The 18,760-nt window shown below is 35.5% G+C and overlaps 1 protein-coding gene across 4 annotated transcripts in view; it reads left to right on the plus strand.

Moving 5' to 3' along the window:
* The window catches only part of LOC121317405 (BMP-2-inducible protein kinase-like), a 56,661-nt gene extending 38,571 nt beyond the window's left edge, over window positions 1-18,090 (plus strand). For 2 of the 4 annotated variants that reach the window (XM_041253305.1, XM_041253322.1), the window contains exons 9-16: window positions 100-179; window positions 644-804; window positions 909-1,078; window positions 1,945-2,049; window positions 3,886-4,034; window positions 4,344-4,501; window positions 7,135-7,248; window positions 15,350-18,090. In XM_041253305.1, the coding sequence (XP_041109239.1) occupies window positions 100-179; window positions 644-804; window positions 909-1,078; window positions 1,945-2,049; window positions 3,886-4,034; window positions 4,344-4,501; window positions 7,135-7,248; window positions 15,350-16,761 (2,349 nt within the window). In that variant the 3' untranslated portion in view covers window positions 16,762-18,090. Of the gene's footprint in view, window positions 1-99; window positions 180-643; window positions 805-908; window positions 1,079-1,944; window positions 2,050-3,885; window positions 4,035-4,343; window positions 4,502-7,134; window positions 7,260-15,349 lie in introns of those variants that run through there. The other 2 variants (XM_041253313.1, XM_041253331.1) reach the window with 2 other exon arrangements.
* The last annotated feature ends 670 nt before the right edge of the window (window positions 18,091-18,760 follow it).

Here is an 18,760-nt window from a genome sequence, read left to right on the forward strand (position 1 = left end):
GTTATCTGATGAATTAATCTAGATATTTCTGTGGTTAAACCTTCATATGGTCAAATGCAGAACCAGTCATTTTGTCGCTTGTTTGTTTTTTCCTTACAGAACTCTCCTATCCCCGCAACACTTCCAGAGCCCATGACCACCAGTGAAGCAGCTGCTAAGAAGAGCATGACGAAAGCTAGGTAATTTTGTTTCACATGGATAAGGCGCTACTATGAAATTGTTTTTCATTTAAAAATATAAGATGATCATGGCTTGAAGGAATAACTTGTTCTTGTACATTTTATTTCAAGTATAAAGAGCTTATTTAATTGTTTTAGTCAAAAATAAAAAAAGCGTCACTGTGTTTATTTTGTCTTGTCCCTTACCTTGTTTACAGTAATTCCGAGTGGTTCTTAGTTCTGCTTTAATTGTGAATTTTTATGTTTTTTTCCAACTGGCAAAACAAGTGCCTTTTTTAGAATCCCAGTTGTTCCTATTGGACTTAAGAAATCACATGATAAAGTGATCTTTCAACTCTGCTGGATCCATCTTCTCCATATTATTACTACTGATACTAGTAGAGTATACAAGTTGCTGCATCATGTGATAAACACTTTTCAAAGGTACAAGTATTGCTTTGAAAAGGATGTATTTCTTCTTTCAGAATAACTGAATCCATAGGACCAACAGAAACTTCAATTGCACCGAGACAAAGACCAAAGGCCGCTTCCAACTCTGCAAACTCAAATGTACTACCGATCCAGAACTCTGTAACTCCTGTGAAAATGACTGTTCCATCTGGAAATATAAGCAACGGACTGAAAGGTAGTGTACATTTACTGAACAGTTTGTTTTCTACTGTAAACATAGATGCATCAGATGAATGAGTTTTAAATAATGGTGATTGAAAACTTCATGTTGGCTTACAGTTGTGACTGGACCTGGCCAGTCAACACCACAAGCTCAAGGGTCTATCCAGCCACACAGAGTGCTGCAACAGCTTCAGCAAGGAGACCTCCGCCTTCAGCAACTGCAACAGTTACATCAGCAACAACAGCAGCAGCACCAACAGCAAATCCACCAGGCTTACTTGCAACAGGTGAACAGCAGAGTCAGATCGGAGATATCCAGTGTGAAGCCGAAAGAATTGATTAAAAAAGTACAGCCTAGTTTGACATGAGTTGTGTTAAAGTTAAACAAACATAATAAGGCATTCAAATGATTACAAGAACCCTGTATGGCAGGAGAAAAGGACTAAGCAAAACATTTTTAAACAACTTATTTCTTTGGTTTAGACTTTCTGGGTACCAAGTCTAGTTATTATGAATCGCATTTCAGAAATCAACCAATCACAGTGAAGTATTTACCAAAATTCCAGTACACCTTATCCTGTGTACAGGTGTGATCACATGCATAGAACACCAGACTTAATTCCAGTGTTCAAACATCAAAACAAGAAAAACACCCATACCTGGTAGCTAATGTATAATAGATCAATAGATCATCCTATCAATGCCACTCTTTCTTTACATTTGTATTATTGTGACACTAGTTTCACTAAAGGAAAAGCAGCACTTGTAGACCTATATGCATTAAGCACCATTTTACAACCTGGGGGATGTTTTTTTTTTTTCGTTTAAAAAATAAATATGTTTCGTGCTAATGCTATTCTTGAGTATAGTCTTAATTTGTGTGATTTTATGATGTTAATGTCTCTTACTGTATAAGAGACGTCATTTCACACAGTTTGAGCTGTTGGAACCCAGAACCTTCCCAAACTGCACAAGATGACATCTCTTGCACAATAAGAGACCACCTACCCATGATCTATTAACTTCTAAATAATAGTCCTGTTATCTGAGTTTTACTCCACTTAGGTGGGATACATTAATGTGGTTTGCACTGAAGAATAGGTATTTTACATGGATAGCTAACTTTTTTTTTTTTTTCGCACATTCCTCATAGTATCAACAAGCAGTTCAACAGTCCTTACAACTCCAGCAGCAACATATGCTTCAGCAGCAGATGATGATGCAGCCCACATATCAACAGGCTCAGTATGCAGCTATGGTGAGCAGTCGCATGGAATATAAAATGTAATTTAGCATAAAGACCAATACGGTTTTGAGACGATCACATATGATGACAAATGACAGCAAACTGCACACATATGTTTCTTGTTATGAATGAGGACTGGTCATGTTTATCAGGCTCATCTACTTATTTAGTTGGATATGCATATGGCTAAGTAAGGCACCACAAGAGAGAATTTTCTTTTAATATGATCAGACTTCTGCCATCTCCTTTTTTTTTTTTTTGTTTTTAATTTTTTTTTTTCTGAATTTGATGTTTCTGTATTAAGGAAAATGGTGTCCACTGTTTTAAATGTTAAGTTAATAGTGTATGTTTTAATGTAAAAATGTGTAAGTAAATAAGGGAGCACAAGGGCTGGAAATCCTTTAACTTCAGTTTAACCGACCAATCATCAGTGTTGTGCAGCACGTAATACGCGTCATTTGCATCAATTCATCACTTGCTTAGCAACGGGCTTAACGACCACGAACCCAAACAAACCAGCAACATGACGTCATGGTTTTATTCAGTGATGAAAAAAGTTATCGAAAATAAAAAACTGCTGTACAGTTATGCTGTACTAATGCATATTATAGTTTGTCTTGTGTACGACGACTGCATTATTATTATTATTATTATTATTATTATTATTATTATTATTATTATTATTATTATTATTATTATTTTAATATAGCACCTACTTCACAGGCCGCACATCCAGAAAACTAGTTTTAACCTAATGTGTATAGCGGGCCGCACATTACCAAAGACCAAAAGTTTAAGCCTTAGCTGCAATATACATAGGCATACACGTGGGCAATTTCCCTTAGAATTACTGTTAATTTTATTTCGTACTGCACTATACATATCACAAACAAATATATATAAAACAATTAAAAACAAAGCATTAACATCGTACTGTTACCATATGCACACGCATTGCACAATAACACAAAGCAAATTAAATATCTACTTGCTGAAGCGGTTTCTGTTTTAGCCGACGAGCTGTTTGTTCAGTTGTAGCAGGCAGCAATGTAGCAAAAGGTACAGGGTAGTGACATCACCTCCCTAGCAACAAGCCTCTGTGTTGGGAATGGGTTCTTTCAATGCAGCGGGTTTGTGCATTTAAGAAAGGAGGAGAAGACTTATGAAATTAGTTGGATACAAGCTGATGAGAAGCAATTAACCTCTGTAGTACAAATTTATTTTTTTTTATGCGAAAATTTAGAAAAAGCAAGTCAATAAGGTTTAAAAAAAAAAAAAAAGTACTATATGTTCATAAGTGAATTGAAATGAATACACTGGGCTGCAATCAGACGATAAACGGGCCGCAGGTTGCGTGTCCCTGGTTACTTCTCATAATTCTAGGATTCAGAATGCATCTACACTGCCGGAATCCTAATGTGGACATCCTCACTTCAACACAATAAGCTAACGTTTGTATATGTATTAGTGAAACGTACATTCAATGTATTATATAATCTGCAAATTAATGTGTTTTAAGTGGGGTTTATTTTTAATAACTGAAATAACCGATTTTGCCAAATAATAATAAAAAGCAATTACCCCCCCCCCTCCCCAACTCAACTAAAAATAAAAAAAAATCAAGCCCTACAATTCAAGCTTTTAAAGAAATACAAACAGCTTTTTTTTAGATTTGGATATTAATATGGGTGAGATTGAGTGTGTTATGACTAATGTAGATTATTATGTTGTACTGGTCTTGTATATGTAACAACAGTTTTATTTTATATTACATCTGTAGCTCCTTGCTAAAATGTTTTGGTTTACTGTATATTCAATCAAACCTTACACTGTTATATCTTCTCTCAGCTGCAGCAGTACCAACAAGCATTTGCACATCAGCAGCAAACACAGTTTCTCACCTCTCCACAGGAGTTCCAGACACCTTTAGGTTCATTTGCTCCAACTGTGCCAACTCCTGTTGGGACAATAGTTGATCCATCAGTCAATAACACAAGGTAAACTAACACTGTTTGTATTGTGTAGTATTGTGCAGGATTAAAAAAAAACACAAAAAAAAATCAAAACTAAGAGAGGTCACTAATTGGTGAATCCTGGGTAAATTGATATGGTCACAATTTGAAAAATGAATACTTCCAGATCAGCAGTATAACAATGATGCTCATCCAGTTAGAAAAAAAAAATAGCTATTTACAGTCAGTATAATAGTGCTCGAGTGTAACTTCATAATGGTTTTATCTCCTTGCTTGCTCTGATGTAGCATTTAAAAATATATCTGAAGAACCCTAACTGTTTTCCTCCTGCAGAGCTATCATGGTGGACCCTGAAGGTGCAGTGGGTGCCCCATTTCAGAATATCAGTAACCCACCAGACATGTCGGGTTGGAACCCCTTCAGAGAAGACAATTTCTCCAAGCTGACTGAAGATGAGCTGCTGGACAGGGAGTTTGACCTCCTCCGAGCAAGCAAGTGTTTATTATTATTATTGTTATTGCTATTATTGTATTGTTCATTTAATTTAAACATTGCCTCTCTGGTTCTGAATGTTCTGGACTGGGTTTCAGTTCATCTGTAAACTTTCAATATTTAAACGGAGGGGTTGAGTGGGGGGTTGGCTGTCAGTGTGTTTTTCATTTACTTTTGTTTTAAATTGTGAATATAAAATTGAAAGTAGGTCACTTTATTCACTAGGTGATGTAACATCTCATATCTTCTATAACATGTACAGTATTAACTTTCATGTAATGATTTTGTTGTCTCAGTCAAGGTAACCAGATCTGTGACCCTACAGTAGTTTACTGTTTCAGCGTAGGTCACTGTACTGTGAAGTCCCAGTTGTCTGTTTGTTTATTTGGTTTGAGAGTGGTTTGAAAAATATTTGTCTTGCTGTATGACTAAACAATAGTCCTTTATAAATTAGACTATATAGGCCTAATACACAGTACGTTTTAATGGGGACATCCCTGTGGATTAATCGGGACATGATTTTAAAACTGCTCCTGATTTTTATAGAAGCATTTTGTTTGTAAATAACTTATATACGGGGTTAACATAAGAAGATACGAAAATTTACAAACAAGTGGAGGGCATTCTGCCCATCTATGCTTGCCCGGTACCTAATAGCTGATAGATCTCAAAACTTTGTCAAGCTGTATCTTAAAGGATTGAAGTGATTCGGCAACAACAATGCGACTTGATAATCCATTCCATACCTTCACCTCTCTCATGTCCTTCCCTCTGTCCTTAGTCTCTCCACATCATTTCCAGCTGTCGGATCATTGAAATAATCCACAGTTTTGACTGCTGTTACTATAGACATAAAAACTGTTTATTTGGGTTTGTGTTGCTTCATATATTTCTCACTTCTTGAGACTAAACCATTTTAAATTGTTGTAAATACAGTAGAGAGTCAATTATCCAAACTGATTTGGACCGATACTAGTTTGCATGATTTGATTTGTATCAAACAGGTATTAATAACAATTACTGTCCCTTTAATAATGTATAGAATAAAGTTAACATACATAAGTACTTAGTACACAAGTACCTACTGATGCTATATAGCTAGTAACCTATTCTATCACATTAAGCATACAAAATTACAAAGCTTTACAAATCATTAAATTAATGCAATTCAGTAAAACTTTAACACCTACAGTTGAGATAATGAAATACTTTAATTAAACGTACCATATACCAAACTTTGGAAGTCATCAAAGAATACAATTCAGTCCAATTCTGACAAATTACAAAACTTTAGGAATCATTACATTTAAACATTCTGTACAATGTTTCTATACTTCTGATAGTTGCTGTCAAGGCATTGTAATAACATGCAATTGAAATTAAGTTCTTAGCTGCTAAATAAGATAGACATGATCTCCTGCCCTTACTGAGGAAATAGAATAAAAATCAAGAACCAGGTGACTGTGTTTTAATTTGCTTAACTGCAACAATTTAAATCGCACAATGCTCCATCTAATGTTTTGGTGGTCTAAATAATTCTGTAACTTTTGTTTGCCCCAGTCTGCTGGTCCTTTTTTTGGCAGCTAAATCTGGTAGCCATTTTAGCAGCAGAAGTTGTGTGTGTAATACACCACACAATTAAATCATCACGTGAGTGCAGGTGCGTTCGGTTGATTAGACAGTACGGTTGATCAGGGAATTGACTCTCTACTGTAGTAGTAATAATAATAATAATAAAAAACAGAAACATACTGACACTGTTCAGTTAGAAAGCTTGCAATTAGGTGGATTTGTTTACTGTGATTTATTTGACAAAGCCACAGTGTTCAGTTTTACCCATTTTTATTTATTTTGTTGACACATTTTGCTTTTTGTATCGTTTATTTACATTTAAATTTTTATGGTTATAATTTTGCATTTTAAGTTAGCTTCTGCTTAGTGTACGTTACTGTAGTGTTGCTGATGGTATGTGTGTTTTGTATGAGCTGCATCATGTGCGTGTGATTTTGATGTATAACCACTTAGATCCACCACAGAGGTCACTACAGGACTATTTTCAGTGGTAGGGCCCAGAGGTCTAGGAAAAAACATTCAGTTTTTGTAAAGTTACTTAATGCAGAAAGAGGTAGGAATCGATGTACAGGATCTAATTGTGTAGGTAATTGTTAAGAAATCATGACAGAACTTAATTTGACCAACTTGCACAAGACACACTAATTATCTTACCCATATACTGTATCTCATGTATTATTATTATTTAAGTATATTTTTACCATGACATGCTTCTGTCAAAATTTAAAATGTGAGAGATACAAATTTAGCTGTACAATGTCTACGTGGAGGGAAGTGGCCTTTAAAGAGGATGGTGCTCAGTTCAGGTATTTTCTATTGAATGTCTGTAAAAGCTTGTTGACATAGCTGCTATAAAGGGCTCTGTAACAATCATGTTGGATGTTTTGAGCTGTATTGGAACCAGCAAGTTTTTGGTACAGTAGTATATAAGTAGATTTTAATTTACTGTACTATTTTGGAATTTATGATGCTGTGCTTAGTTTAAGTTCCTGTCCTGTATTACAGCAGCCAATTAAGAGGTCACCTGGTTAATATTACCCAACTCTCCATTTCTTAACAGAGAAACCTGACGAAAGGGCAGCGTGTCTAGATGCCAGTGTAGAGACTGGCCAGTCTTCACAGAAGCCTCTCCTGGAGGACCTCTTTGGCTCTGTACCCTTTGTTTCCAATCCAGGCAAGTTTTAAGGAAACATTGAAGAAAAGCTTTGTTCCATGGAGCACAAACTGTATAACCTATATTGCTCTAGTATCCTAGGACTCTTTAGTAGAGTTTTGAAATTCAAGACAGTTACTCTGGTCTGGTTAGATGGTGGTTTCTTTCAGGTTCCTACAGTAACCCTTGCATTTTATTTCTAAAGAATTCAGAGCTATGAAACTATGCCAAACCTTTCCTAATGTGAATTGCCATATGCTATATAGGTTTGAAAGTTTTGAGTTTTGAAAGTCACACACATCACATTACACATATATTAGTATTTAAAAACATGCTGCTGGTACTGTTTTAAATGAAGCTCTTAGCTTTACCTGCATAGCTTGTGCTTCCTGGGGTTAAGTGAGCCTTTGTGACTCTGCAATTCAAGTTGCAATGTATGTTGGTCATTAGAGAAGCAGTTGGTCACTGAGGCCTTTCCCCAGTCTTTATAGTGTCCTGGTTTTACCTGAAACACACTGCAGGGGAATTACAAGCTGTACAGACTTCCTGAAACTATTGGCTAAGAATGTCCTTTGAATTAGCACTGTACTGTATATATACACTGTTTTCAGATTATTCAATTCAAAATACATTTGCCATGAAAGGCTGCTGTCAGACTTCAAAAAGTAGCCGAGACACTTTTGCTGCTTTTTTTTTTTTTCCCCCCATTAGCAAGAAGGAATTTAAAGTAAATACCAAATAACTTTATTTTTGCTTTACATTGTCAGTCAAGTTCTGAATGTAATGTTAAGCAAGACATCAGAAGCCCTCTGCTGGACAAAAAATGGCACTTTAGAATCAACTTACTTTCATATAAAGCTTTTAAAAGCTGGCAAAGGATGTTGCTGTATCAGCTATGGTAGAAAATGGAAATGTGTGTCAAAGTAAAATGTACAAAGTCTTGACAAAAGGGCATAGAACAGATATAAAGCTTAGCTGTAGCCTCCTGAGAACATTTGTGCAGTGTCATCTTTGTAAATATTTCACTCCTGTTGAGCTTACTAAATTCTGCTATTAGTGATTTGCTTTTTCCACATTTGTCTCTTTTGGTTTAATACATTATTATTTCATCTTGCTGGATTTTATCTTGCATCTCGTTTTGTCAACAAAGTAGCAAAAACGTAAGCAAGGTAACAGTTCTGTGTTTGTAGCTCGACTGTCGTGTTTGTATAGATAGACAGATAGATAGATAGACACAATTTATTTTTATTCAAGGGCACTGACATATTGTTTACCTTTCTGTTAGTACCAAAAGGGCTCTGTTGTACGAGTCTCCAAATATACAGCATAGTGAAAATCTTATCAAAATCTAACAGCAAATTGTGTCATCCTGAATAGTTTCATGGGCAATAGTAGACCATTAGTCCATATTGATATTGAGGCATTTAGCTTAAATACCCAGATATTCAAATACAAGCAATGTGTATTTATGGTGCAAGGAATGCATAACCAGATGCCACCAAAACTACCATTAGTTTTCATTAGTTGTAAGTTGTACTGTATATATTTCATTAGTTCTGTGTTCCTAAAACTCCACACTATTTTGCTGACGTTGTCATAGCTGCCAAAATGATAAGATGAACAAGGTCAGAATCATTCTGCCTTTCAAGGTAAATTAGACAATGGCAGATTGTTGAGGTGCATGTGGATTTTCTTGGAACTGGTGCTTTGCTTCATAATGTACTTGTTGATTTGCTGGTTTTCATCGCATGTGCAGTAAATCACACACCTCCAAATAAGTGAGTGAGTCTAGACTGAAGGTTTAGATGATGACTCAGATCACCCCAACCTTCAGTTAGATACTGCATTACATGTCATTATGATTTTAGTCCAGTTGGCTTTAATTTACAAAGAATAAATTATATAGTAACTATTACATTAATAGTACTGTGTTTCTAAACCATTTCCATTCATTGAAGTAGCCATAACTTCCATAAATGGTTCATTTGGTATTTATTCTTAATTGCTGTAGCTATAAAGGTAAGTTTACTTTAAATAATTTCTAAAAGTTGGCCATTTAGTTATTGGAACTTTGGATACCAAATTGGAACATTCTGGTCCAAATGTATTAAATTTTCATTTAATTTATCCTATACAGAGTTCTGTTCTGAATTATGATACAAAGCATGATAACGCAACCATTTTTGCAAGCATCTTGGGCTGGTGGTGTATTGGTGGACAGATTACAATTTATAATCTAATCCATAATGTGAAGAGGATGAATGCATTTTCATCATTTTAAACCAGTGGAAAGGGGATATCAAACAAATGGGCACATAAGGAGAAACACAGTAAATGAAAATTGAACCTGTTTTACTGTGAAATGTATCCTTTTTAAGGCGAATAAAATTGAACTATTTCTACAACACATTGTGTTTAGTGTGGTTAAACTTTTTTTTTTAGTTTGTAACTTTTTGTCTCATTTTCAGCCTCCCGTTCATGGGTGTTGGGTCCCTTTCTCTGCTGTACCAAACAGCTTTCCTGTTCTTTGCATCTTTTGTGCAGAAACAACTTTAACACACATTTACCACAGCACAATGGTAGTAAAGAATATGTGTGTTTTATTTTTAAATGTTTCTTACATAAATAATTTCTAAGGTGACCTTGGTATAAAGAGTGCCAGACTAATGAGCGTGGAGAAAATGTACTTCAGTTGAAAATAAGTATGCACACATGTATAAACTGTATACTTAGCTGAAAGTTTGTAAATTAATTTGTATTTTTAATGTATTTGACTGTATTTCTTTTTAAAATAAAATTGCTTCATCGTCATGAAGGTTTTATTTCATTTTATTAAAAAAAAACAAAAAAAAAAACTGTTTAATTGATACTGCTTGGTTTTTTGGGCATTTCCCTTTAAACAAATCTGACCACCATTGCATCATGAGTACAAGATGTTCGTAAAGTTTAATTTAAAAAAAAAAAAAAGCTTAAAGGGTATATCACTTCACATACAATTTGTGATATTGATGTTTACAGTTTGTTTTTGTGCTTCAGAATTGTACAGTATTGTTTTCTCTGTACATGCTATAGGTAATTGTGATATTAAGAAAAAACTCTCAATGTGGGTTGATAATTTTGTACCCGACTTTAACCCCTGGAAATGGAAAGCACAGACAACGGCCAGACATCCAGGACTATTCAAGTTAGATAGAAACCGGCTATCAAAAGAGAACACCATTGAAGCAACTTGGAGCCAAACAACAACTTCATCTGAATTGTATCTAAATGGAGAAAGAAGTTTATTATCTTTTCCTGTGTTTATATGCCAACAGTAATTACATGCCTCTATGAGGTCATTCATAAACACAATAAAAAAATAAACAAAAAAACATTGAACAGAGTTCCTCAGTGGGCCTGGCACATGGTACGAATATCAACTGTGGTGTGTGGGATTTTCAGTGTAGTACATCACTCTGTATATCCTATACACAGTATATACAATACAATCCTAGTTTCTCCTTTCTTTTCTCAGTTTTACCACACCCCCTTTTAGAAATAAATCCCATATTCCACAGTTATGCCAGAATCGACTGCTGAACCAGTAGAGGGCCTTGGTTTGCTGTCATGCACAGCTAAAAAGTCAGTAAAATGAATCGAGATTAAATTGTTAGGCTTTAAGCTGATGTAAGGTTTATTTTCATTTGTGTGTGTGTGTGTGTAAATGTGGTTTTGATAAAATCTTTAAAATGTTATCATACATTTTCTCTGACCCTAAAATAGTCCAGCAGCAGCTACAACACCTGGAGTTGATATTGTGCATTCAAATACTAGAGATTTTAGGTACTAGTGTAATATTAAATTCTAAATGATTTTGTTTAACATGTTTAAAGGAAAATCAAATCAATTTCTGCATGCAGCTCCTGTGCCCCAGCTTTTGGTAGCAGGGTATTAAGACAGTGGATTTGTATTGCTGCTTGGAAAAATAACTGGGACAACTGGCCACAACATATTTTAAGGGAAAAATTGAAACATTGAGTTTATTCGTTTGCTTTAACTATTTTCAAACCCTTTTTTCTTCTTCTACCACAGAAATACATTACAGGCTTGAATAAGATACCTAAATTGAGTTGCTATTGATGCAAAAGAAGACCTGCTGTGGAAACTTAACTCTCTGCTTTCTCTTGTTCTCTCTTGTCAAACCAGACTGCGGGAGAATTAAGGCTTATAATCCTCTAACATAATGCAAAAATAAAAAGTAATAGGTGACTAACAATTGAAAGGTGCTTAACATAATTCTAAAATTTATTTTTATTGAACAGGAAATGAGTACCAACAAATCTTTAATTTCCTTTTATTGTCTTTTTTAAAGACAAATCAGAGATCAGAGAAATCACTTGCACTGCTGAGCAGCTGCTGACCTGGCTGTCTTGATAGAAGCAGCACAGATTTAGGAGAAACGGGCCAGTAATCTGCCAAGCTGACATGTGGCGAATTGCTGTGCAGTGACAGTGGCAGTATGTTCGTCATTCAAAGAAAGCTAAAAGAGGCTCACCCCCCATGTAACTGCTGATAAATCAGCAGAAGGCATGTAATTACTAGCTACAAGGCATTCATCAGTTTTAATCGGATGTCTGCGAAAAGAACAACGGAAAGAAAATGTCTTTGAAGGCTGGGGTCTTATATGATTATAGATGTTTTTAGAAACAATATATTGTTTTATGAAAGAGGTGATTTTATTATTAATGTAGTAATCTGTACAGGACATTGCAAGCAGATGTTGCTACACATTTCTTTAGCTGCTCTTAGCCTGTATTTCAAGATTTGTTCAGATTTGTATTCGTGCATTCTCTTTTTTTATGTATGTACTTGATCCTTTGTCAAGTTGTGGAAGGTTACAGTGACAGCTGTAGAGATGAGCACTTATTTAAAAAAAAAAAAAAAATCTGTCTTTCGTGGCCTTAGAAATGTTAGGTTGTGTTTAACGTTCCAATTTCAATATGTATATTGAATGTTGAGGATTTGAAGTAGGAACAGTTTTAAAAATCTGTTTCTATGGAATTGCAGAAGTCCAAATATGGTAGGGTAATTTGCATTACATCTTAATATAAGAAATAAGAAGGTCAAGGACTGTGGCAGTTATGTAAATATGAACACCTGACAGGGTGTCTGGTTATGTTGAAGATGGGCAGCTCAAGTGCACATCGAGGAAAGTCATGAAGTGATCAGAACGTGTTTTTTTTTTTTTTAGTTGTTTTTTTTGTGTAGCACAGTTGATCTGATTTCTCCCATAATAGCTACTGTAGAGGACTCTAAGTGTACATGGAGACAACTGTGCACCACATTAAATAAACACCTTGTATCAGATTTTGGTGGTCCAGTAGTTAAGACTCACTGTGTGTGACCCTGAGCAAGTTACTCAAACCTAGGTCCTATTGTAAGTGACTGCAGCAGCAGATGATGTGTAGTTCACCCCCCAAGTCTCTAAGTCTAAATCGGCTGCTAAACGACTAAATAATATTAATAATCACACTGCTTGTCCTTTTTAGTTATTACTTAATTATCCCCACTCCCATAAACTGTTGGGGATCTATTTAAAAAATACAGTACATAGCATACAATAATAATCTTTATTTTTATATAGTGCCTTTCAGAGTGGACCACCATCACAAAGCACTTTACAAGATACGAGACTAGGGTGTGTGAACTATGCTTCAGCTGCAGAGTCACTTACAAGAACGACTCACCCAAAAGACAGAGCACAAGGAGGTTATCTGACTAGCTCAGGGTCACACAATGAGTCAGTGGCTGACCTGGGATTTGAACCAGGTGCCTCCTGGTTACAAGCCCGTTTCTTTAACCACAGGACCACAGTTTTACAACTATATTATGCAGTGTAGAAAGGTTTTACTATTTGCCATCATAGTTAGGTTTCCACATCCATGTAGATAAGATACAAATGGATTATATCCTGCACAAACATTTTCCATGTAATCAAGATTACACTTTCTAATGCCAGTTAATACAAGCTGGAAAGACGTGCTATATAAGACTTTGTCTTTGCTACAAAGACAATCGCCAAATAGTTATTTTATGTAGAGGTATTTAGCTGAACAGGGTAGACTTCTCTGAGGTTAAAAGTTCCTCAACAGTCTTGCTATGTCTGAAATGGTTTGCTTTTGAATTTATTGTGTTAAATGTACAGGTAATATACATGTAGGACTGCAGTCCCATGATATTTATTAAACTTGCCTGGAAGTGCTGCATATCCCTTAGCATCATTTACCAGTATGCTGTTATTCATATTGAGCATTTAGCTGAAGAATTGATATTGTATTGTCTGAAATCATAATAAAATGGTGTGCAGTAAAAGGGGGCCAAGACATAATTTTATGCAATGTTGAACTGCCATTCCTTGCTTTCTTGCCTATGTTTGACAGCACAAGATCAGAACGTACTGTAGCCTGAGAACCATGATTTTGGTGATAGGGCATTTTGCCTTATGTTTTAATAATGCACAAACAGTTTGGATATTGAGAGTTTCTAACATGCCATCAGGGTTGGACCTGGGGAAATCCGAAGCGAGCAGTCAATAATCCAGATTTTTCAAATACAAAACCCATTTGGTATTACAGAACTTGCAAAAGCTAAGAAGCATCATTACAGCATAAACAGCACATCATTAATCATGCTTCTAGTCTTAAGATGTGACGTCTGTTATTTCCAGATTTTATTGTTTTGGCATAAACCTGTCTGCATTAAAACAAAGTCCATCTGTATAGCTGTGTTTTAAGAACTGTGATTTTAGAATGGTTTTTAAATACACAGTACTCTATGCTTTAATATTTTTTCTGCTTTAATATAATATAAATATCAAATACATAGTGATGCACAGTGATGTGCCTTCAACAAGCAAAGTAAGTACATTTGTATTACATACGTGCTCCATATCAAATGTGTTAACCTTTCAGAAATGCAAGTCAGGTTTGATTGTACAGAAACATATATGATGGAAAATGGGTATTATTATATCATAAAGTCTCACATACATAATTCAACATTTATGTTTTGAGGTTTTAAAAATATATACATAGTATAGTTTAACTATTGTATTGTGTGCATTTTGGTGATGAAGTAAACAGGTAATTAAATTACTTACCATACAAGTAATTGAGATCAGATCTTTCCCCATGGATTCATTTCTTGAGTGCCATGCCAGTTTTAAAACATTTTCAGAACAATCTTTCATCTCGTTGTTTAAAAAAAACAGGTATAGACAGTTTGTCTACATAATTGTTTTATGCACATCGCGTGTCTGGTCTCTGTTCAGAACCACTAAAGCTCAGCAGCAACCTGACTTCTAAATTGTGGTGGTTCTTTTCTATCTCTGTCAATCTGTTGTTACTACCAGAATGAAGAACTGCCTTTTTAGTGGTTCTTTGCAAGGGCTGAAATTATGTTTGCAGAAAAAAAAAAGATAGAACAAGAGATACTAGGTTGTGTGTTCTGTAGTTTTTATAACCTCCATAACTTCATTTAAAAAAAAAAAAAAAAAAAATGGATTTGTTTATTCACATTTTATTATCATAATGGCAGATCGGAATGTTTCCGCATCAGTCAGCAGATAGGGCTGTCTTGGAGTTATCAAATCTTGTAGCTTATATTAAGTACATTTCTGCAATTAAAGACAAGTCACATTTTGTGCTTAAAATCCAAATGTCAAAACAGAAAATTGAAAAGTTTAGGACTGAATTGTTAAATTACCAAACAGTGACATTTTAAAAACCAATAATATATACCAAATTGTTAACAGTTTATGGCTGTAGAGATACCAGTAATGCTAAATATTGTATTTTTTTTTTATTTATTAATTTTTTTTTTAACATTATGAAACATATGTTCCAGTGGCAAAAACAAAAAGAGAACAATCAATTTAAGACATAAGACCAGATTTATCAACATGGCATGCTGGTGTAAATCTGTCCTATACTGTATAATGTTGTTGTTGTTGTTATTATAATATTTAAAAGCAAGTTTTCAGTGCCCATTGAATACCAAATGCATCCACAAAGATTTTTTTTCCCCCTGATATTTGTACTGTCTGGGAACAACAATATTTGACGGTTTCCTGTTTTACTTGTAGGTTCCAGTGTGAAGAATCCTGAACACCCAGCTAAAGACTCAAGCACCTCAGTAAAAGCTGAAAGGCAGACACAGCACTCGAAAGAGCATAAAGGAGGAAAAAGAAGTTGCCCATCTGGGCATCAGACACATAAAGGTGGGGAAGAGACAGACAGTGACTTCGAGTCAGACCCCCCTTCTCCAAAGAGCAGTGAGGAAGATGAGCAGGAGTATGAGGAAGCACTGAACAGTGAGCACGGCGAGTTTAATGAAGACAACGATACAGAGCCCGAGAATCTGGGACAGCGGCCCCTGCTAATGGACTCTGAGGAGGAGGTGGAGGAAGAGGAAGAGAAGCACAGCTCAGACTCTGACTATGAGCAACGGAAGGGAAAGTTTCAGGTTGTGGGTCCAGTGGCAGAGAAGCTTGGAGTCGAAGCAGTGTGTGTGAGCAGAGAGTCTGCAGCTACATTCATCACTCCCCCAAACTCTCCCAGTGTGGGGGCAACCGCATTTTCACAGAGAGAGGTGGATGTTTTTGGGGCAGTACCTTTCTTCGGAACTGGCCAGCAAAGAAGTGCAGCTGAAAATGTGGACATCTTTGCCCAGGCACCATTCAGTTTGGTCACCCAAGATCAGGGCATGGATGAGTTTGATGTGTTCAGCAAAGCTCCGTTCAGTAGAAATTTATCTAAAACAGGCAAACCAGGAGAGGATTCAATGGCCCAGACTCCACCAGTTTCGCCAGACAGTGTGGATATATTTGGCTCTACCCCTTTTCAGCCCAGCGAAATAGGGCCAGTTTTAGGTAGCAAGGAGGACATTTTTGGGCAGGTTCCCTTTGAAGTCTCTACTGCTCAGCAGCTGAAGATGAAACAGCGGAGTCTTCAAAAACTGTCTTCGAGACAGAGGCGTACAAAGCAGGAAAATGCAAGTGGCAATGGGAAACGGCACCACGGCACTCCTACCAGTGTGAGGAAGACCTCAAAATCGAACTTCCGCACCCCAGAGCGAGTCCGCAGGCACAAGAAGGGAGGCAGGAGGGATTCACAGAGCAGCAATGAGTTTCACAGCACATCGGACTCTAAGGAGAACATCAGTGTGACACTAAGCGACGGAAAAGACAAAGGGTCACCCATGCCTACAGAAGAGACAATGTTGGATCCATTTGGTGCAAAGCCATTCCATCCACAGGAAATAGTAAGGCACCCCCAGCACCAAGGGCTGGGTGATAACAGAAGTGATCTCAACACAAACAGTGGGAGGCCTAGAACCAGTTCACTACACGGAGCATTTCATGGCGGAGATGGGCTGAAAATGGATGACTTTGGAGCTGTACCCTTCACAGAAATGGTAGTGCACAGTGTGATGCAACAACCTCCACAGGTGGAACTAGATCCCTTTGGAGCAGCGCCTTTCCCCTCCAAACAGTGAACTTGTAGTCTTCCAATGCAGCAAGTCCATGTCTGCATTTTGCAAAGCCTACTAATCCTTATTGGATGGATCCTATAGGACTGGAGCTTCGCAGTGTTGTAGTTCTTTGCAGCCAACTCAGTAACGTTGGTGGAGACAAGCAGCAATAAAGTGTGGTTGAAAAATTCTATATTTTAATATATAACTGAATTGTGAGGAAACCCTGTGGAATATAGATAAGTAGACTCTATATGCATTTTTAACTGTTGCGCATAACCCAAGCTGACAAGCTTTTGTGCTGCATCTTTTTGAAAGAGCATTTGATTACCAGGGCTGCATTGTATGTATGAGCTTGCATTTTAAATGTATAACTAGTTTCCTTTAGGTTAAAGGAAATGTATGCATTGTTGAGTTTGACTGAAATCTTTCTGTGATAGTGATTGGCTGCAAAGCTCTACTTGTGGATAGAGGCTTCTAACTTGATTTTTACCACACACAGCAAAGCCTTATGGGCAGAAAGCAGCCCTGATGCACAGTACCTCTGAGCCACTACACAAGGCTGTGTTTTTTTTTTTTTTTTTTAATACAGACTTTTCTGGCATGCCTTTAAATTCCATTTTGCTTCATTAATGAGATTCTTATTAAACTTCATAAACTTAAACTTTTTTTTTAAATATATGTATTTTTTTAATGCCCATTACATTTTGTTTTAATGTAAGAGGCATACAATTGTAGTGACAACCAAAAAAGCTCACTTGCTTTTTTTTTTTCTTTATCAGATAAAAGGGACAAAATTCTGTCGCCAATAACTTTTTATGAGTTTCTTTGAGAAGCTTGTATTTGAATGGATTATTATTATTAATATCTCATAAGATTATAAAATGTTTGTGTGCTGAATACACAATGGATTTTCTTGGTTTTTGCTGTGATCCCTTAGAACCACTTTTCAATGGCTCTTAATATTCCTGAACTAAACAATTTTGAACGTGTCAAATTATTTAGGCAATACCTTTTTATTATTGTTAGTACTGAAGGATAAACATACTACCAACCACATTAAGATATCCAGTATAAAATTAAATAATAAATTACAATTGAAATTAGTGGTAACTGTTTAAAAAGGGAATCTAAGTATTGAACAATTGTATACACTTTTAGAATAAGAAATGAGATGTAGTCTTTTTTGTTTTTGTTTTTAACTGCTATTATGCAAAGCAAGGCACTTCAAAGTACAGTACACTTCTGTCAGTTTTTCATACTTGAAGGTAACCTAATTACATTGTTTTACACCTTAATTAACCGAACTGAGATTTGCATTAAAGGAAAATCTTAGTATTTAATCATTAAATGTTCATTATTATTATTTGTATTGTTATTATAAAATAATGAAGCATTTTTAAAAAAAAAAATTTTTTAAAACCAATACTGCTTGGCCAAAAGTTTTGCATCATCTAGAATTAAGATTGAGACTAAGATATATATATATATATATATATATATATATATATATATATATATATATATATATATATATATATATAATTTATATGTTTTAGTTTTATTTATCATGTAATCAAAGAAACTACATAATTATCGCAAAAATCTACATAGCATTATGTAATATTTAATACTCAGTATGTTCACGTAACATCGTTTAGCAGGTTTCATATGACTTTATGAAGTATAATTAGTTAATTCTATAGATGCAAAACATTTGGCCATAGCTGTAGACCAACAGTGAATTCAGTACTTTTAAGAGACAGAACTTTTCCATCTTTTAAGTTACTATTTTTTTGTATTTGTCATATTCTGCTGTTTAATGCAATAAATACATTGGATTCAGGAGTCGTAATCAGAGTTTTGTTTCCACTGATTCAGTTCTACAAACCAGATTACGTTTTGGTGTGATGACCCTACGTTCAAGATCTTAGTAATGTACAACTTTGTTTCTTTTCTACAAATCTTTGATTCATCTTAAACCACTGTCACATTTACATTGCAAAAACTCAAGTCACTATTG

Source organism: Polyodon spathula, chromosome 1 (assembly GCF_017654505.1).
Source record: "Polyodon spathula isolate WHYD16114869_AA chromosome 1, ASM1765450v1, whole genome shotgun sequence".
In the NCBI taxonomy this organism is placed as follows: Eukaryota; Metazoa; Chordata; class Actinopteri; order Acipenseriformes; family Polyodontidae; genus Polyodon; species Polyodon spathula.